This window comes from Etheostoma spectabile, chromosome 1 (genome assembly GCF_008692095.1).
Source record: "Etheostoma spectabile isolate EspeVRDwgs_2016 chromosome 1, UIUC_Espe_1.0, whole genome shotgun sequence".
NCBI lineage: Eukaryota > Metazoa > Chordata > Actinopteri > Perciformes > Percidae > Etheostoma > Etheostoma spectabile.
This window is the reverse complement of record NC_045733.1, coordinates 6627418-6645575: the sequence shown is the minus strand read 5'-3', so window position 1 is coordinate 6645575 and position 18158 is coordinate 6627418. Positions and strand designations below refer to the sequence as shown.

General features: G+C 42.3%; 1 protein-coding gene across 4 annotated transcripts in view; it reads right to left on the bottom strand.

The window, feature by feature from the left end:
• The window catches only part of zfhx3b (zinc finger homeobox 3b), a 136877-nt gene that overhangs the window by 67796 nt on the left and 50923 nt on the right, over nt 1–18158 (bottom strand). For all 4 annotated transcript variants that reach the window (XM_032519371.1, XM_032519125.1, XM_032519213.1 and 1 more), the window contains one exon: nt 16676–17172. In XM_032519371.1, coding sequence (XP_032375262.1) covers nt 16676–17172 — 497 coding nt within the window. The remainder of the gene's footprint in view (nt 1–16675; nt 17173–18158) is intronic.

Below are 18158 nucleotides of genomic sequence, written 5' to 3'. Positions count from 1 at the left end.
ATGAAAAAAAAACCAGTTTGGAGAGGGCGGAGGTGAAAAGAGTAAGGGAATGAGGGAGATGCTGTGTCAGGGGATAGGAGGGTGTTGGATTAAGATACAGGCAAACACCACTTGTAATGATTAATGCAGTCAGTGAGAATTAAATTCAGAGCAGGAACATTACCCAAACACAATTAGTGCTCGAGAACAAACATCACACTCTGCCGGGAATGCAGATTCATTGCCATATTATTGCGAGGGCGTAGCCATCAGAAATCAAAAGGATTCCGGAAGTAAAACTTTACATGTCTGACATGACATCTAGAGAGTCAATGTTACGATTACTTTGTGGGCTACTGTTACCCAGAAACAGCTCTTAAATGTGCCCACAACAGTAGGGGTCAACAAAAGCCATGCTTACTGAACTGCAGGTCTGCCAACGCTCTTGCTTCTAAGCCTATAGTCATTAGCTGATCTCCTGTTTTACCTTTTCGCTGATGTAACAGCAGAGAGTAGACACAGAATACAGTCTCCTCAGGCTTGTATTATCTAGCTTTCACCCCTGGCGTTCTCAGTTTGGTAGTGTAAATATTTTATTACCACATAATTGGTTGCTGCTTCAGGCTACGCAATAAGGTTGTCATATCAGTAACACTGTATGTTTTCTGACGATCCTGTATCCCTTTGTATGTAAAATTCATAGAAATGAGTTTTGGGGAGAGGGTGTATGAGATCTCATAAGGGGAAATGTTTTGTTGTTCATGCACTGCCCTCGCACAAACTTCCTAGAGACACCAGCTAATTTAGAACAGTGATGATGTGCTTAGCCAGTGTCAATATTTAACACTGCTATCTTTATTTGAAGCATTACGCCAACAAAAGGACCAACATGGTCTTTGAGAGGTCCTCTTCTTAAAATGAAAATTAATGAGTGGGGTTGAGTGGAGGTGAATATACAGAGTGGGTCTATATGTGGGCTTATTTGCATGGAACATGAAGTACCTTGTTGGAGTGAAAATGCTGTTGAGGGTTATTCAAAGGATTCCTACACCAAACACCCACCAGTTTCACCTGTTAACTCTTCCATACCGGGCAACTAAAAGCTGCAACTTTAATGAGTGAAACCCTGACATCCCACTTTTGGTGTTATAAACTAGAAATAAAAAGCGAAACATTTGTAAGTGTAATGAAAAATATGATTGCTTCCATAATTTGGATTATTTATAGTGTCAGGGTCTTTCTACAGTGAAAAAAATCACTACGCACATTTTTTGTTCTTCATAAGACCCATCATAGCCTCTGACCTATGCCCACAGGGAGGTAGTGCACTTTTGAAAAATGGTGTTGTGTGCTGTACAGCCCCCCCCCCCACGAGCACGGCCAACTCTATAACTAATACTCATGTGCCTCGCTAACACATATTTCTTTATAGGGTCATTCTGTTGGGCCAGCTCATTAGCCAAAGGAAAACACATAACTCCACTTTCTAAAAAAAAAAAAAGAAACAAAAGTGCTCATTGATCAGGGTGATCAATTGAGGATCAATATCCTAAACCCTCATCATTCCCAGTGCAGCATAATTGCAGCTGAGATATAGTTGTCATAACTAAAAATCAAACACAGACCAGACTAATTGGAAGAGACCTATTGCTTTGCTCACGCTGGCAAAAAGCTTTACAAAGCCCCAGAAAGACTTGTGATGGCCGGTCTTTGGAGCTTCCAAAAATAACTGCTCATGCCATTAGCAAGTGTCATCGTGGAGGTCATTGTGCAGGCTGCCCATTTGGGGACATTTAATACAGGGCATAGCAAGCTCCCACACAAGAGTGCCTTATATCCAGTCTTATGTAACTTGTGCAAGTAAGCTAAAAGATCACATTAAGCCCCACTTTTATTGGACAACTTGTGATTTTAATCTAATGTTTTGGGGGAATGTCCTTATTAGACAATTTGTTGCTGACCTCTGTGTTAAGCAGTCGTCAGAAAAAAAAGACGCCATTTTCCACTCCAGTAGTTCAGCACAGTGAAGAGGCTTAGAGAGCTGGCAAAGCAAAGAGGCGTGCCTGATATAATAGATATATCACAGGCTGGCATCACAGCCAAGCTGCCTTTACTGGCTACACCATATACACTGCTCAATCGTGCAAAAAATCTCAAACTATACTTCAAAGCCTACCACTTTTCCCCTTCCTGTTTATTGATTAGATAGAGCTCTTGTTCAGTAATTGTGCAGTAAATCAAGCATGGTGAGCACTAATCTCAAACCCGGGAGGAAAGTGTTAAAGGTAAAACCTGCTGAAAAGTGCATAATTACGGTGCTGTGTTCAGCCAGGAGAGAGGATATACTCCTCCCTCTCACATTTCTCACTCACTGCCTGCCTGCACAACCAGAGGCAGCAGGGAGAGGGGTTGGCAGAAGAGCAACGGGAAGTGTATACAGTTTCTAACCACCTCTCACTCCCTCCCTTACTCTTTCAATCCTTCTCCCTCTCCATGCATTCCCAACCAAAGCGCCGGGGGCGCCATGCTTGTAAAGAAACCACAGCCTTTTGAGTGCCTCTTGTATTTACAAACGGAGGCATGTTGGAATCAAAGGCATTACCACATGACATAACACATTAAACAGCTGGCAGATTGAGAATTTATAGACTGGATAGATAGTGAGTGAGGTAAACAAGGAAATGTGCCTTTGTTTGACCAGTTTAGCTAGCTATACTTGGTATGAGAGCCAAACTTACCTAAACCAGAGTCAAGAATAGGAGTCAAATGCAGCAGCTCCCTTCTTTCCCTTGCTTTGCTTTCCCTCCTAACACACAGCTCAGGCTATACTCCAGGTGGAGACAGCTATCACTTTCCCATCAACTTCCTGTTCCTCTCGTCTCTCCGCCCCCCTTTTCTCTCTGCTCTCTCACTCCCAGCTGCACAACTCGGTTTCTGTGCCATGTTTGAAGCAATACAAAGCTGTATCTTTTTCCCCCTATCTTCTGAAGTACTAAAATCTGCAGTCAAGAGAATTTTTTTTCTCTCCTAATCCCTCCATCTCTTATCCTCCTCCCCCAACACTTTCCCCATGTTGCAGTTCTGCCTAATCTCACCTCAGTTTTTATTTCACCCTCATCAGCAGGGACCTAAAAATAAATGATAAATGGAATATGATATTTTAAAGCCTTATCTCTTATCTGTTCTTACAGGGGAATAATAGGGTAGTTAATCCTGCAGATCCTACTCAAATTGATTAATCAGCACATGCGGACAATCAAATAAATGATTAATATTCCCCAGTCCTGTGGTCGGACAGTTACCCCTGAAACCATCAGTAATAATTCAGTAACCCTTCGCAGACCACAGGCTGCAGCTAGTCAGCCTCACTCAGCATCAGCCCTCTGATGTTCAGCAGGACTTTGAACTCCCTGCACAGAATCTGAGACACACCAGGGGTAAGATCTGCAGTCTACTCTCTCTTAAACCCTCTGACAATGCCTGCCTACCTGACTAAACTCACACGGCATATACAATATATACAACATTAATGTATGAAGGACTGCAACTTATAAGACAAGGGGTGCTTCATCTAACTGCTCCAAGACTGCAGCAGACCCTCATACTACTAGGTAGGCTTTAGAAACAGATCTGGATTATATATCCCAATGACTGTACATATGCTATACATACAGAAAAAAAACTCTCAAATCATTGTTTTATATCAGACCGAGGCCAACTATACAAATTTACCATGCAGTTGTACAAGAACCTGAACACACGTGCTATGTAAGCGTTAGGTGTAAAAAATAATGCCCTTGTGTTCCCACAGCTAGAGAACCAGATGTCTTCAGGCACTCACACACAGACAGAGAGACAGGCTGTTTAGCAGCAACTCTCCCAGGCCTCACCACACTGAGCACACCCCGTCCTGCTGGTGGACAAAGGGTGGAATCTCCATTGAAATAGGCCTTCTTTTCTCTAATATTAACCATGCTTTTCTCCCTCCCACAGAGGTCAGCGAACAGCCACCTTCATGGCTCTCCTTTGCATCTGCCAGCTATAACCGTTCTTAATCAGGGAGAGGGCCAGAGGCAGAGGAGAGCACCTCTTGCTCCCCCACATTTGCACCCAGGCCAGGAATGAAGGGTAAAGGTGGGGGCTGGGATGGATGGGAGATATATGTGTGCGTATGATATGGGTGGGGGTGAGGTAAACACTGCTTGTAGGTGTGGAATGTCTGCTCTGCTTTGACAGTGCTATAGTTGTGGCTCTCTGTGTATGCCAGGACTTGGACACATGAGGCCAGTAACAAACACACCCATATATACAGTATATACACACACACACACACACACACACACACACACACACACACACACACACACACACACACACACACACACCACACACACACACACACACACACACACACACACACACACACACACACACACACACACACACTTTTTCTCCCTCACCCTAATCCCTTCTCTCTGCTGTACAGGAGGCTTGGCCTTTGTGTTGTGTCTGACCAGCTGGTTGCCTGAATCAGCATGTGCAGCTGTCTAGTGTGACAAACACTACTCTACCACTACGAGGACACGATGACTCTTCACTGCATTGCTATGTTTTAATATGGCTGCAGGCATTACTACAGCCATTTAAAATCCACCTAAGAAGCCAGTGACTTCAGGGCAGTTTACACAGGCTAAAAGCAGGTTGAGTTTTAGCTATAACACTATAGCATATTGATGGCCTTTAACTAGAGTTTGAGAGCCTTGAAGGGACACACTATAAGAACTAGACTCACATTTGGGGGAAGACCAAGCTATGAAGTGTGAGTGGCCATTGAGTACTCTTGCCAATATGCCTCATGATATACAGCTTTGTCTTTAATAGGCATGGGCATGGTGTGTAGGGCAGTGTCGTGACAAAAGACCCAGTTTTATATAAGCGTTACAGTTCACTTTGATCTCTTCTCTTGCTCCACTGTTTATAAATCAGCCACACAAATATTTATGAGCGGAACGAGGAAAATGGCTGGTCTGGTTTGTATCTCTGCCCTCCTTCCCTCCCTCCCTACTGCTTTCCCTCCCTCTCCCTGTGGATGAGGCCACCGCAGACGCAGAGCGAGTGCATAGGCCCCAGGCCACATCCATCATATCTGTTCTGTCTCTGGCTATTGTGTGGCCCCAGAGAAGGCTGACCTAACCAAAGCAAGTAACAGAAAAGACAGCACATATAGTATGAATGTTACCGGTCACTGGTTTAACTTGTATGAATTGATGAATAATAGTTGTCGTATGTGATAGTACGTACCCAATCAAAAAGAAAGCCATGCAGATGCCTGTGTTTGGTGTCCATGCACACACGTGTGCATTTGTGCGCCTGACTAATTCATGCGAGTTCATCAGTACCAGCGCTTGATTGATATACAGCCATGTTCAAAAGATAGTGGCACTGCCTCCCTTTTAGCTCAACTATCTGTTTCTCACACACAAGATACACACAATGGGACAGGCCGAGAGCTTCTGGATCCATCCGCTTTAATTGCTCCCCCCTGCTCTGACCTCTGATCCAGATCACTCTGATATACGGCATCTCTATAAAATTGGGAAGTAGGTACATATTCTTCTAATGACCCTCAGTTCTAGCGACACTATTGAAAATGGAGGAGGAAAAAAAAAATCAATCTTGTTTTTTTCCTTTTTGCCCTTCACTGACTCTATTAGTTCCCTTTTTATCAGACGGTTGACTCCAAACATGTGAAGGGAGACTGAGCAGAATGGAGTGTCTACTCTCATTTTGACAGGGCAATGGACTTTACTGAGATGCATTTCGGTAATGAGATTTTAAACCTATACTCAGAAGGAAATATCTTTTTAAAGGCATCTTGACTATCCTTCAAGTACCACATTGGGTTTACTGAGCCAATAAAAAAAAAATAAAAAAATAAAAAAAATCAGACAACCTTTATCTTAACTCAACAGAATGTTGATACTGCAATCTAGGCTGGAGATAATTTAAAAGATAACGTGGTTCAAACGGGAAAAAGACAAACTCAACCAAATGTTACCCATCACGTAGTGTTGTTGAGATAGTGGTTTATGCAAGGCTTTTTGCACTTGTATGTATCTGTGCACATATGTGGACTGTACAGTTAAAGCTGATGAACTGTGTGTGTGTGTGTGTGTGTGTGTGTGTGTGTGTGTGGTGTGTGTGTGTGTGTGTGTGTGTGTGTGTGTGTCTGTCTGTCTGTGGGCAGGGGTGGGTGGGGGTAGAGAGGTAGTGGTGGACTGGCTTGTCGATCGATGCAGTGATTGGCAGTTAATGGCCTTTCCTGTTCTGCCTTGGTAACCCTGGTCTGATGGCTGTTGCTTCTGATCAGAGATGGCAGATGGTGTTTGATTTTTGTATATAAACCCCTGACTTTTGGCTTCATCATTTTTAATGATTAAAAAGTTAAGCTGAATACTGAGAATACTCCAATTCTGGATCTCTCATATAAAAAGCCCTAACCTCTTTTCCAGATGTAAGGACTGATCTCTCTTAACTATATGCGCCACTCATGGTTAGTATTCTGCTATGAGCCACCAAATCTTTCAATATTTTTCATATGTTTTTTCTCTTTTCATTCTAGTGGGCCTCATTTTACAGTCACAAACTTAAAACAACCACTCCAAAACATCGCCAAAGATCACTGATAATCCTAAACACCTAAATACCTGTCACCAAATTATTCCATCTTTTTCAGCCAACCAGTTGGTAATGGAAATAAAAAACCGAGCTTATGAAAAAGGATAAAAAGTTGTACATTCCGTAAAATTGAATGATAAGCTCAATTTCATGTGTAAGAAAAGATGGGAGAAAATTAGAGTACAAACAGCAAGCAAGCAGCAGTGCTGAAATCTCAGATTTTTCTCAGAGTAATGTTGAATGTCTTCATGTTCTGAAGGGTTGGCCTTTATTTGGCTCTTTACTCAACCAGTTTCAACTGCTTAAGGCTTAAGTTTATGGTTTAAGTCTATTTAATATCCCATAACTCCAGACATTTTGACATTTCATCCCCCCAGAAATTCAGAAACGAGACGATAAAACTAGGAGATGTATTATGGAAGCCATACCGTGCTACATTGGTCGTCTGTGAAATTATACTTCTGAGAAACAGGGAGGTGCGTCTGAACATTGGTGAGCACAAAAGCATTTGTGTGTGTGTGTGTGTGTGTGTGTGTGTGTGTGTGTTTGAGAGATAGAGAAAGAAATTTAGGACACACTGGGACTGATAACTGCAAAATGAATTTGCCCTCACTCCTGAAACATCAACAAATAAGAAAATACTTTGTCTTACAGAACTTATTAAGCTGCTCTCTCTCTCACTCCCTCACGACTCTCGCGCATGCAAATTAATACATTGATCATTTGAATAATAATTTGCATTCTAGAGCTCACAATTTCATGTTCAAACTTTAACAGCTCCCAGAGTTCCCATTTAAACAGTAGCTGCACAGACAGCCCTTATGGTTCGAATTATTTCAACATGACTATTCCAACCTAACAAGCATAAATTAAGGAAATACCTATCTAGTGACAGAGATAGGCTATCTAAAGGGACGATCCAAGTTTGAATTATTCAGCAGTCCTTAATTTTAGGTCTAGTGTTGATTGAATGTAGTGACATTATAAAAAAAGTTTGCTGGGCTGGCAGTGAGGGATGACTGTATATGATCTGGGAGTGAGCTGAGGAGTTCAGTGACTATGGAGACTTCCAAGCTGTCTGCTTCTCTGACGAGATCTCAGAGGAAAGAGGCCTCTGTAAATCAACATGAGACTGAAAAGGACTTTATAAAACACAAATGTGTGGAACTGCTTACACTGAACAAAAGGCTGCACTTCAGTCCCTCTCTTTCAACAGCTTTGGCTAGTAAAAGCAAAGCATCAGACAGTGTGACCCTGAGGTTTGCCACATAAACGAAGCAGGGTGAGGTGAAGGTGAGCAAGGAATGAAGATGATATGTTGGGGTGGGGCTTAAAAGCATGTTTTTTTTTCTCAACCTAACTGTCTATTCTGGGCATCAGTTTGTCATGCAGGAATGTGAAAGCCATAAAATATCGGAGCCCTTGAGAAACTGAAGAGCGTTCTTGTCCCCAACTCTTAAAGTTGACTCTCTCTCTTTTACTATCACTTTCCCCAACTCACTCCCTCTCTCTCTTAGTTTAAAGTAGAACACAGGTGTAGAAGACAGCACCCATGGGAAAGATAACATTTGGGAACATTCCTGGTGTTAAAAAGGCGTTTTTTCCTGATATTCTTCATCAGGGGAATTATGTAATTGCCTTGGTTCCATGACTATGCCTTTGTCCCCTTTGTGCCTCCACCCTGCACTCCCCAGCACTAAGTCTTACATCACAACCTAGTAATTTCCATATTACAATTTAAACAAGATATTCTATTCTCTGCTTTTTTTCATTTTCATCTTTCCATTATATCAATCTTTTGTATTAAAGAATAAAAGGCATGATGAGAAAACAAGGTGCAAAATGATCTTTTCCAGGGACCCCAATAAAAACTGCATGACAGCCTGGGCTGCACCGCTTAATTACAAAAGGATGAAATCGTTTCTTCTACATCTGGAGAAAACATTGTCTGCATAACACAGAGATTTACAGCTCCCAGTTCTATCCCTGGACTCAAGCACACAGCAATTAGGCAAAACATGGATGGATAACCAGCACCATGAAGTTCAGGAAGAGATGGCTATTCTCTTTTGGCACTATGGAAAAGGCCTCTGAGGCCCCACTATTTCAAATAAAAACTCTACACAGAAAATGGTCCTCTGGAAACTGGTGGATGGTTAATTTTTTCTCAAGCCTTGATAGTGGTCACAGAGAGGTGAGGTGAACTTTTCACCACCTTTATGTCATTTTGAGCAACATAACCCATCCAAAATGAATGCTCTAAGGTAAGCATGCATGCAGGCATCAGCACCTCTCTGACCCATCACTAACAACAATGAAATCCAGTAGAGAAAAAATTGCTGTATTTCTGCAATCCAACAGTAATCGATGCACTACAAAATGGAAAGACCTTAGGGGCAGATTTGTTAACACAAAGGAAAACCTAGGTAAAACGAAGGCAGTACATGTTCTGTGCATTTAGGAGCTATTTACTTGGCTGCAGTACTGTAAATCAAGCATTGCTTTGAATCCAACTGCCTCCAACACACAAAGTTAAACTAAATGTCTTCACTTATAAATACATAAATATAAAATGACTTATTACGACTCATATATTGTGTTTAGCTACACAAACATAACTTTTGACTTACAAGTGGAAGATTACAAGGCAAGGGGAATGGAACAACAGCCAGGGTCACATATCCATAATTCTGTAAAATGTATGTGTCCCATGACTCAACTCTGTAGGCCAAACCCAAACATAATAGAGGTCCCTGTGTGCTCATCCTGGTACCTAAGACCTTCTCCCCTCTCCTCATCTGTCTCTTCACCCTAGCTTTGCTTTCATGTACAGCTCCACTGAACACAGACCTCAGAGCTGAGTAGTTTTGTGGCCCTGACCACTCGGAGGCCATTAATCTGGTGGCTTAGCCACTGATGTATTGATGGCACAAAGCCGGTAAGCCTGCCTGCCTCACTCTCTCCATCCCTTCAGCTTAGAAGCTACATAGATTCACAGGAGCCCCCATCTGGCCTCATCAATGCAGTGTTTACCTGCCAACGGCCACTGTTAGTCTTTCAGGTGCGGTGGCTATAGGTCGCCAGATGTATTGACCAGTTGGGCAAAAAGACCTGTGAGACGCTTCATTCAAGCCATGATAGCTGCATGGTGTTTTTGCATGCACTCAAAATACATCAGGTGCTCTAGCAGTAACATCACTAAATTAGGATTAGTGCTACTATATAAATATTTCTTGTGGCCTGTAGGCAACCACACATAATTCCGTATATTAACTTGGCCATCAAACAACACATGTAAACTTGGTTATTGGGGAAGTTTGGTAATTGCTAGACATGAAAAAGCCTTTACCAATCACTTCAATCCAGGCATTTATAGTAATTGAGTCATTTGTGTGCATGTTAATGTAATGAAAGTCAGTCAAACTGCAGTAAAATGAGTTTCCATTTTGGCTAACAAATACATAATAAGTTCATAGCAAAATTGTAGAGACCACTGAAGAAATTAAATCCTAAACAGGTCTTTTTTTAAAGACAAGGGAAAAGGGATACTATCTCTCTGGCATCTCAGCAGTGGGGGTGGTAATAACACAGGGCCATAACTGATTTGTCTTTAATACCATCTTGACAAGATAGAGGCAGGCAGAGCCAAGGTACAGTATAACACTGATTAGATACAGAGACCCTCCAGTTGGTGCAGTAAGAACTTTCTCCAAGATGTAATGACTCCATCTCCTACAATCACTTAAGAGGGAAAGGAAGAACTGTATTTTGCCATTTGTCATAATCACAAAATTTCAAGACAAATTAAAGCCTGAAAGCTTTATGTGTCTCATTATTTAGGGGAGCTAGATCTCAATCAGTGGGTTGACAACAACGTTAACAGTATTTGGCTCTCAAATGAGGGGTAAGGAACTTGTAACAATCTGATAAGTAAGTAGACGAAGTGGGATGGTGGACACAGACAGAGGATTTAGCTGAGGAGAATGTTTAATTTTCCAGCATGGTTGATTAAAGATTTTTTAACCTTAAGTAGATCCTAATTCTAGACCACTCACTCGTTGACTATCCACATACTGGTTTGTTTTATGGGTCCCTTCATCCCCTATTTGTTATATTTATTAATTACATTTAGACAACGAAGATAAGGTAGGAAGAAGAAGCAGAATGGACTGATGATGTTTGACATTTATGTTTAAGAATGGTGGGAGGTACAAAAAGATGTATATCTAAATTATACATCACTGCCCATAGTGACAAATCCCCCTATAGTGCACAAAGTGGAACTGAGGGCTGGCTCCTTATAATCACAAAAACATTTTGATTAAGCAAGTAAACTCATATTTTGTCTCATTTTATGAATGAAAAAAGTATAAAGGAAAATGTCACAGTTCTAGGTGTTCTCAATGTCAATTTGTTGAACTGTTTTTTTTTTAAGTTCAATAACTACAACATCTTTCCCAAAGTCAATGCATAATCATGTTTAACAATCGTGATTATAATTTCCAGCCCTAGTGGAACTTATCTCGCCATGGAACTGCTTTTCTCTATGATGGACAAACACTCTGCAATTACACTTGGCTTGCATACATCCTTCCCACAAAGCAATCCTTCTGCAAAAGGAGACACCACTTCCTTCAGATTAGCAGGAGTGCTCCTGCACTTGCCCACAAAACAAAACAAATCTAATCAACAACAACCATCTACCACATGACAAGGTCCAAACTCGCGAATTAACACATATCCTATCCCTACTCTAATCTCCATCTGGCTCTGTATGACTGGGACAAGGCGAATGCACTTCTCTCCTCCATACAGCCCGATGGAACTGGTCTGTATGCACTGGAAGATCACTACCTGTTAAGCAGCTTCTGCTCCTTCTTCGCTTCTTTCACTGTCACTTTGTAAGTCCCAGCAACACCCACAGTAGGGCGGTTGCACATACAATAAGCAGCAGTAACAGCAGCAACAGCAGCTGTGCCATGGGTCAAAGCCTGACCCTTTCCCTGGCCTTCTCAAGGGGTGGGAGCTAGAAGAGTTGTGAAACTCTTGCACACTGCCAAACATTAAGCCCTACCAGTCCCCCTTACTTGTCTGACAGCCCCTCTCTCCAATCCACACTGAGTTCAGTTGTATGCCATTCCTCCTTGTTCCACTTACTACTCAGAGTAACAGTGAGGTAGGATGCTATAACTCAATGCCCTGCAGGCAACTATTGACGCAAAAAGGGTAACCCGGGGTTTAGGGTCATGACTGTGTTGACTGAAGAGGTGTTATAGGGGGAATTTGGGCAGAATTTAAATACTTCCTTTAGAGTGAAGCCTTTTATTACGTGTACATCACTTGTTTCAAATCATATTATTCATACAAGAACTTCTCTTTGAGCAACTAAAATGATGCATTTCATGAGCCCCATGTTGCCATCTGCTGGAACTTTGTGTGTGTGTGTGTGTGTGTGTGTGTGTGTGTGTGTGTGTGTGTGTGTGTGTGTGTGTGTGTGTGTACAATCACACGCTTGTGCATGTGAAAGGAGAGAATGGGCTGTCTCCCAGGATGTGCAGCAAGCGCTTTATTAGAGCGGTAGTACCAGTAAATCAGAGCTCAGCTCTTCCTGGAACTGCTGCAACCTTTCCCACTGAGCACTATTACTGAACAATCATAGGCTAGCCATGATAATTAGCAGAGTATCTATCCTTCCAACCCCATCCCTCTCTCTTGTCTGTCTCTCCATCCTTCTCTTAGCCCTCCTCTTCTTAGAAATGTCTGGTGGGTGAGAGTGTAAGGCCAGGCGCCCACTAGACGTCATTTTGCCAGAGGACATGTACCTGCTGTCATTTTTGTCTTGACGTTGGCCAGAGTAAGAATTTGGGTTAATCTATCCATGCTATAAGACCACCAAAAAATCTGAAGCATGATATCCCAGAAGAAGAAGAATTTAGGAGCTTGGTATATGAATTAGATATTGAGGTGCTGAACCTTTCACAGTAAAAACAACAACATACCATAATTAAATATCATCTGGGACACCAAAATCCAACATCCTGTCTAGTGGGCACTTGTCCTAAGTCTAAGTCAGCAGTACTAGAAAATAGTCCAAGAGGATTGGAGTCAATCCTGGTGGTTATGATCATTAATGGGGAGAGGTCAACACATTTTGCATTCCTGAGTCTGAGAAGCCAGCGATTCAGCTGAGAAGGATCACCTTAATGCCTTTTCATGTAACCACTAATCCCCTAATTTACATTACTACCTCCTTTCCTCTATTATGTTTCATTGTGATTATTTGCACTTTGCAAAGTGTAGAGATTTTCTTTCCTCAGTGTTCACTGTTTCTTTTGGATTGCACTGAAGGGTAAAATAAGAGCAGTAACTCCATCCAAGATACAGATGTATTGTGTTTGTTAATGGGCAAGCCGCTGGGCTCCACTTAACACTATGTTAGTGCAGTTAAAGATGCAGAACATATGATCAAAAGCCTTGTTCTCATAGGTACAAAGCAGACAGTGGATTTGACTGTGTGTGTAAGGCAGAGAGAGAGATAGGTGAGAAGTTTGTATAGTTATGTGTGTGCTCAATAAAGCAGGACCAGGACAGAGGGAGGGGTGTTAGGACTTTCTTTGTTAAAGATCCCCCATTTGATAGTGACGGCACTTTCTCCCTTTCTTTCCATGGCCAAGCGGCATCTGGAGTGGATTTTGTGCTAGCAGACACCGAGGAACATGATTACATTCGGCTAACTGCGCTCTAAACTGATTATGCATGTGCCAAGCTAATGGACTACATTTGCAAGAGGAAAAATAACATCCAATCAATCTCAATTACCGCCGATTGCACTGGCCCCCGAGACAAGGAAGGTAGCCAGCTTACTCCCCATGCTCCTCCCCTTTCCCCCAACCCTTGACTGGAAGCTGAGGCCTGTGGCTGGGCCTGGTTAGGCCACACCCTTTCTGTCTGGCCAGAGCAGCCAGGGCCTGGGAGCTGGATTAGCTCCACTCATCTCACCTCCACACTCACACATAGCCAAGCCCTGAGGCCTACTGCTGGTGGTGTAGGGGCTATCATATTCAAATATCATGTACATGGCTAACTGTAAAACGAGAATGGAAGCTGGGTTTGTTCAAGATCAAGAGAGTCTCAGGGGAGAGCTAAGTATTCTAAAAACATACAGTACACAACCTAAGATTTAGGTTATCTGGGTACTGCAACAGAATCCATCTGTTTGTGTTTAGTAGTGACCTTACTAGGAGCAGATGGTTGACCATCACGCTATCATCAGAGCCACTGTAATCCCTATGGTCCATGGGAAAAAGAGAAGGTGAAAGTTAGCTTCAGAGCACAGGGATGTGTTGGCAGAACACACCATGCTCAGAATGGGTATGTCTCAACTGAGAACACAGTACACAGGGGAAGACGGCATCACCCCTCACTGTGTGGTGATCCGTGTGGTCAGGATGACTTGCAGGATCTTTCTGTGGTCTTTTGGAACATTCCAATAGTTGGGGTAGTGGGGGTGATATTTTTAGAAAGCCCTAATATGGGCCGCATACCACAGACTCTCAAATTATCCCATCCAGCTTAGCCCTCAGTTTAAACCTTCCTTTTTAATTCCAGTAATTACAGGCTCCAATTTATATGGAGCTGTGCACACAAAGGGCCTGTTTAATGCAAACCAGTTTGATTTGGGTGAAGTGTCCCAAGCATCTCCCACATCATACAGCCTGTTTATGCTGACTTGATGATTTATAATCTCCCAAAAAAGCTTAAAAATGGTGCTATTTGCATCGGATTTCATTGGGGAAGAATAAATGATTGGTTTTCCTTTTTTTCCTCATTGCATAATATACCAAGTTGAGTTTACAGGCTTGTGGGCCACAGTGGGTTTCTGCCTGTCAGTATCTCTACCAGGACAGTAAATCAAATGTAGTACGAAGACTGTGACATTGTCAAGTGGAGAGCCTGTGCTGCCAAAGAGACCTCACAACCATGTTCATGTTGTCCACTAATCACATTTGTGAGTCTTAAATATTGTAATAATTCTTGTCAACTCCAGAACATCTCTGTTTTGGAGTAGTGTCTGCGATGAGGAGAGCTTATGAGGACTGTGGTTTTCTAAGGCAGCAGGTAATTTTTGGACAAATGCACACACTCTTACTCAGAAGATCAATTGGTTTTAAGAAATACAGAGCCATCTTAAGAGGCTTAAGTCATAAAAAATGATCATGCCTGGATGTGTTGTACATATTTAATCCCCCACAGCCTGAGCTGCAGTATGACACATGTCTCTTCTCTCTTAAAAACTTGTGTGGAAAAAGAGACAGAGGAGAAAAAAAAAAAAGATGTTTCTCTTTTGCCTTTCAGGCTCACAGCAAAGCAGAAAGCACAAGATAATGTAATATAAATTGTACCCTATGCTGCTAGTCAAAACTAGTCTCTCCCTCCAAAAGGTGTGAGAAAGAAAGAGAGAGCATGCCAGAGCATATGTCTATTTTGGTCTAATGTGAGACTGTCATAGGAATGTGGGCCAGTAAGTGCGGCAACTAAGGCCAAGAGAGGATGACCATGGGCTGGGAAAAAAACCAAGTATAATGCGATATATATTTCTGCTGTCTCACAACTGGCTTCCATACATTTTGATTCAAGTATGTTGCATATTTGAATCCGTATGCATCTATGAATACCCGTACATCTAAAAATTTCCTGGTGAAAACTGCATATTCACCATTCAACACCTCCTGTGTCCCCTGGCCCCTTTAATAGCTGTACTAGGAGCCCTACATCATACCTTTCCCACTAAACATGATCTCGCTTTTGCTGGGATTTCAGCAGAAAGGCTTTGAGGACAGAAAACAGGCATGGCATGCCAGTGGTTCTGAGGATCCACTCAAAATCCTGGATGATTTTCAAATAGACAGCCTTTTGAGCCTTTTTTGTTTAAATGGACCACTTCACCTTGATTAAAAACACCATGCTTGAAGCAGCACATTTTTCACATGCCTTTTAGTGCCTCCTTTCTAAAAGAAGTCATACTGTAATATATTAAGATACCAAAACATAAGTGTCAAGCAAGAGCTGTTTACATACTTCTTCCTGTTTAATTTTTAATAGTCAAACACTTGACAATGGAGTGGACTTATTATAAATAAAAAGCAACATCTACTGGGAGCACATTACAGTGGCATATGTTAGATTCTGTTGGTGTGTATGTAGGCTAACAGGGAGTGTACATTGTCACTGTTTGTATGTGTTTTGTTGTGTGTTTTGTATGTATGTGTGTGTGCATGCGCAGCTATGCCAGTTTGGGTTAAGCGCAGAGTGGCCAAAGCCGCAGACACACAGGATAGGTACCTAAGTGGAATCAGGCCTGTTAGATTTATGGCCATTTGTTCGGAGAGTGTTCATCCATTGGCTATTATGGAATGATTAGAGGAGAAGGTGAAGCTCCAAGTCCAGCAAAAATCAATACGGCTGTCGAGAACGATTCAGCCTTTCCCGCTCCGAGGAGTATTAGCACCAAACCTCTGTCTCCTCACACTTCTTCATTCGTCTCCTAGTGATTCCCCTCTAAGCCTCCAAACCAGCCTCACCTGCCATGTTCTTCTCATGGTAGCACTGAGGCCATGCTTCTACATGACTACTTGGAAGGCAAGAGCTACACAACAAGGGTATCATTCATGCCTTGGGAGAAAGGCTAGTTTAGTGGTGTGGGCAGCACTGGAACATTTACTGACTTGCTGAAGAGTATCACGTCAGCAGGAAGAGGATTAAGGACATATTTTACCACGTTTGTGAAAAACTCATCAAAGGTTAATAATAATCTAATAATAAATACTCCAAAATATGACACAAACATACTACTTCTCTCTGCAATATTATAACACCTCAAAAATGTTTAGACATACTACCTATGCACATGCTCCTTTCCCCATTTATGTATATATTTAGTAATGAAATGAAAATTGTGATACACTGTCATGACATGGTTCAGTGGTGGGTGTGATAAAGGAGTTTGAGGACCACTAACCTTGTAGAGTTTGAGGCTTGCCTCATGGCGGGTATTGACAGTGTGCATCCTCAGCTTCTCCAGGCTGTTAGTGTAGTAGTCGCAGGCATTGCACTTCAGGTGCACTGGGTTGCCTATGGCCACACATTTCAGTCGCCATTCATTGCCTTTGCCCCCTTCTTTGATGTGGGCCACAAGCTGGTACTTTTGCACATGCTTGTCTGTCTTGCAGTGCAGCTGGAAGTTGGCCTTGAGCTGAGTGGTGTAGTGGCACAACTTGCACTGGTGAGAGTCGCCCACCACAGCACGCCACTCCTCCTCCGGTAGGCTGCGTTCAGCTCCCATATGCATGCCAAGCACATCCAGGTTGTCAGTGGTGAAGCGGTTGCATACAGCGCACTGAAAGAGCTTAAGGGAGGGGTCGCTGGATTGTGATAGACTTTCTCCCAGGGTCATCAGTTCTTCGGACACCAACTGCCCACCACCCAGCCGCACGTCCATAGGGATCTCCCCACCTACTAGAATGCGCAGGGTACACAAAGACAGACAAAAAAAAAAAAAGAGGAGAAAAAAGTTTTAAGATGGCTGCAAACTAAAACGTATCATGTTGTTAGACATATTCAAAACTTACACTCTTTATCAGAGTTCAGTTTTTAAAGACCACTTTAACCCTCAGTACTTTACTTCATGACGTATACGTCATTATTTTATTATTTTTGAGTCAGTACGCAGTGTTTTTTAAAGAAAGTCATACTTTGCACACTCTCTGGATGAATAGCATCTAAGGTAAAGTAAAGCTGTTTAACTTCGGAAAACTACTCTGTTGGTATGATGTTGCATGGAGGACAATGCGCATGTCTGTATTTATGGACCGATAGCTATCCTTGCTTTGAGTTTTTTTCACAAGGACCAAAACCTCACACTGCCAGAGAATGAACGTACACATTGTCCTGTTTGGGCTGGTGCACTGCCATGGCCTGTCTGTAAATCAACTCCAGAGGCCAGGAGCTCCACAGAAAAAGCAAGTTATTTTATCATTACTGAAGAACTAAGGAGTTCCTAAGCACACATTACTGTAAATCAAAACCATCACCCTTGTTCACTGAATAATAAAATGAAAAGAAATCCACTTCTCTGCTTTTTTCACTCCAGATTGCCTCTAAATCAATATGGACCTAAAAGATTAATTCTGCTGGGTACTGAGTGTAAACAATAAAGAGGGGGGAAAACACAGCAAGTACATATGACACCATAACAACCACAGAACTAACATCTGTACAATCTGGGAAAGCTGACTTTAAAAAAGAACGCTAAAAATATGAGGTAAGAGCAGTTTTTGCCTTTGCTTGCTGATCTTTAATCGTTCACTGCCCAGACTGAGCATGCAGGCCTGACCCTGCCTAGCTTTACACTAAATTAATTCCAGCAGCTCCTTTTTATTTATTGCTGCAGTATGCAGCCTGCTCTTGGACTTTTCTCCATTACCTGAGTTTTTATAGCCAGG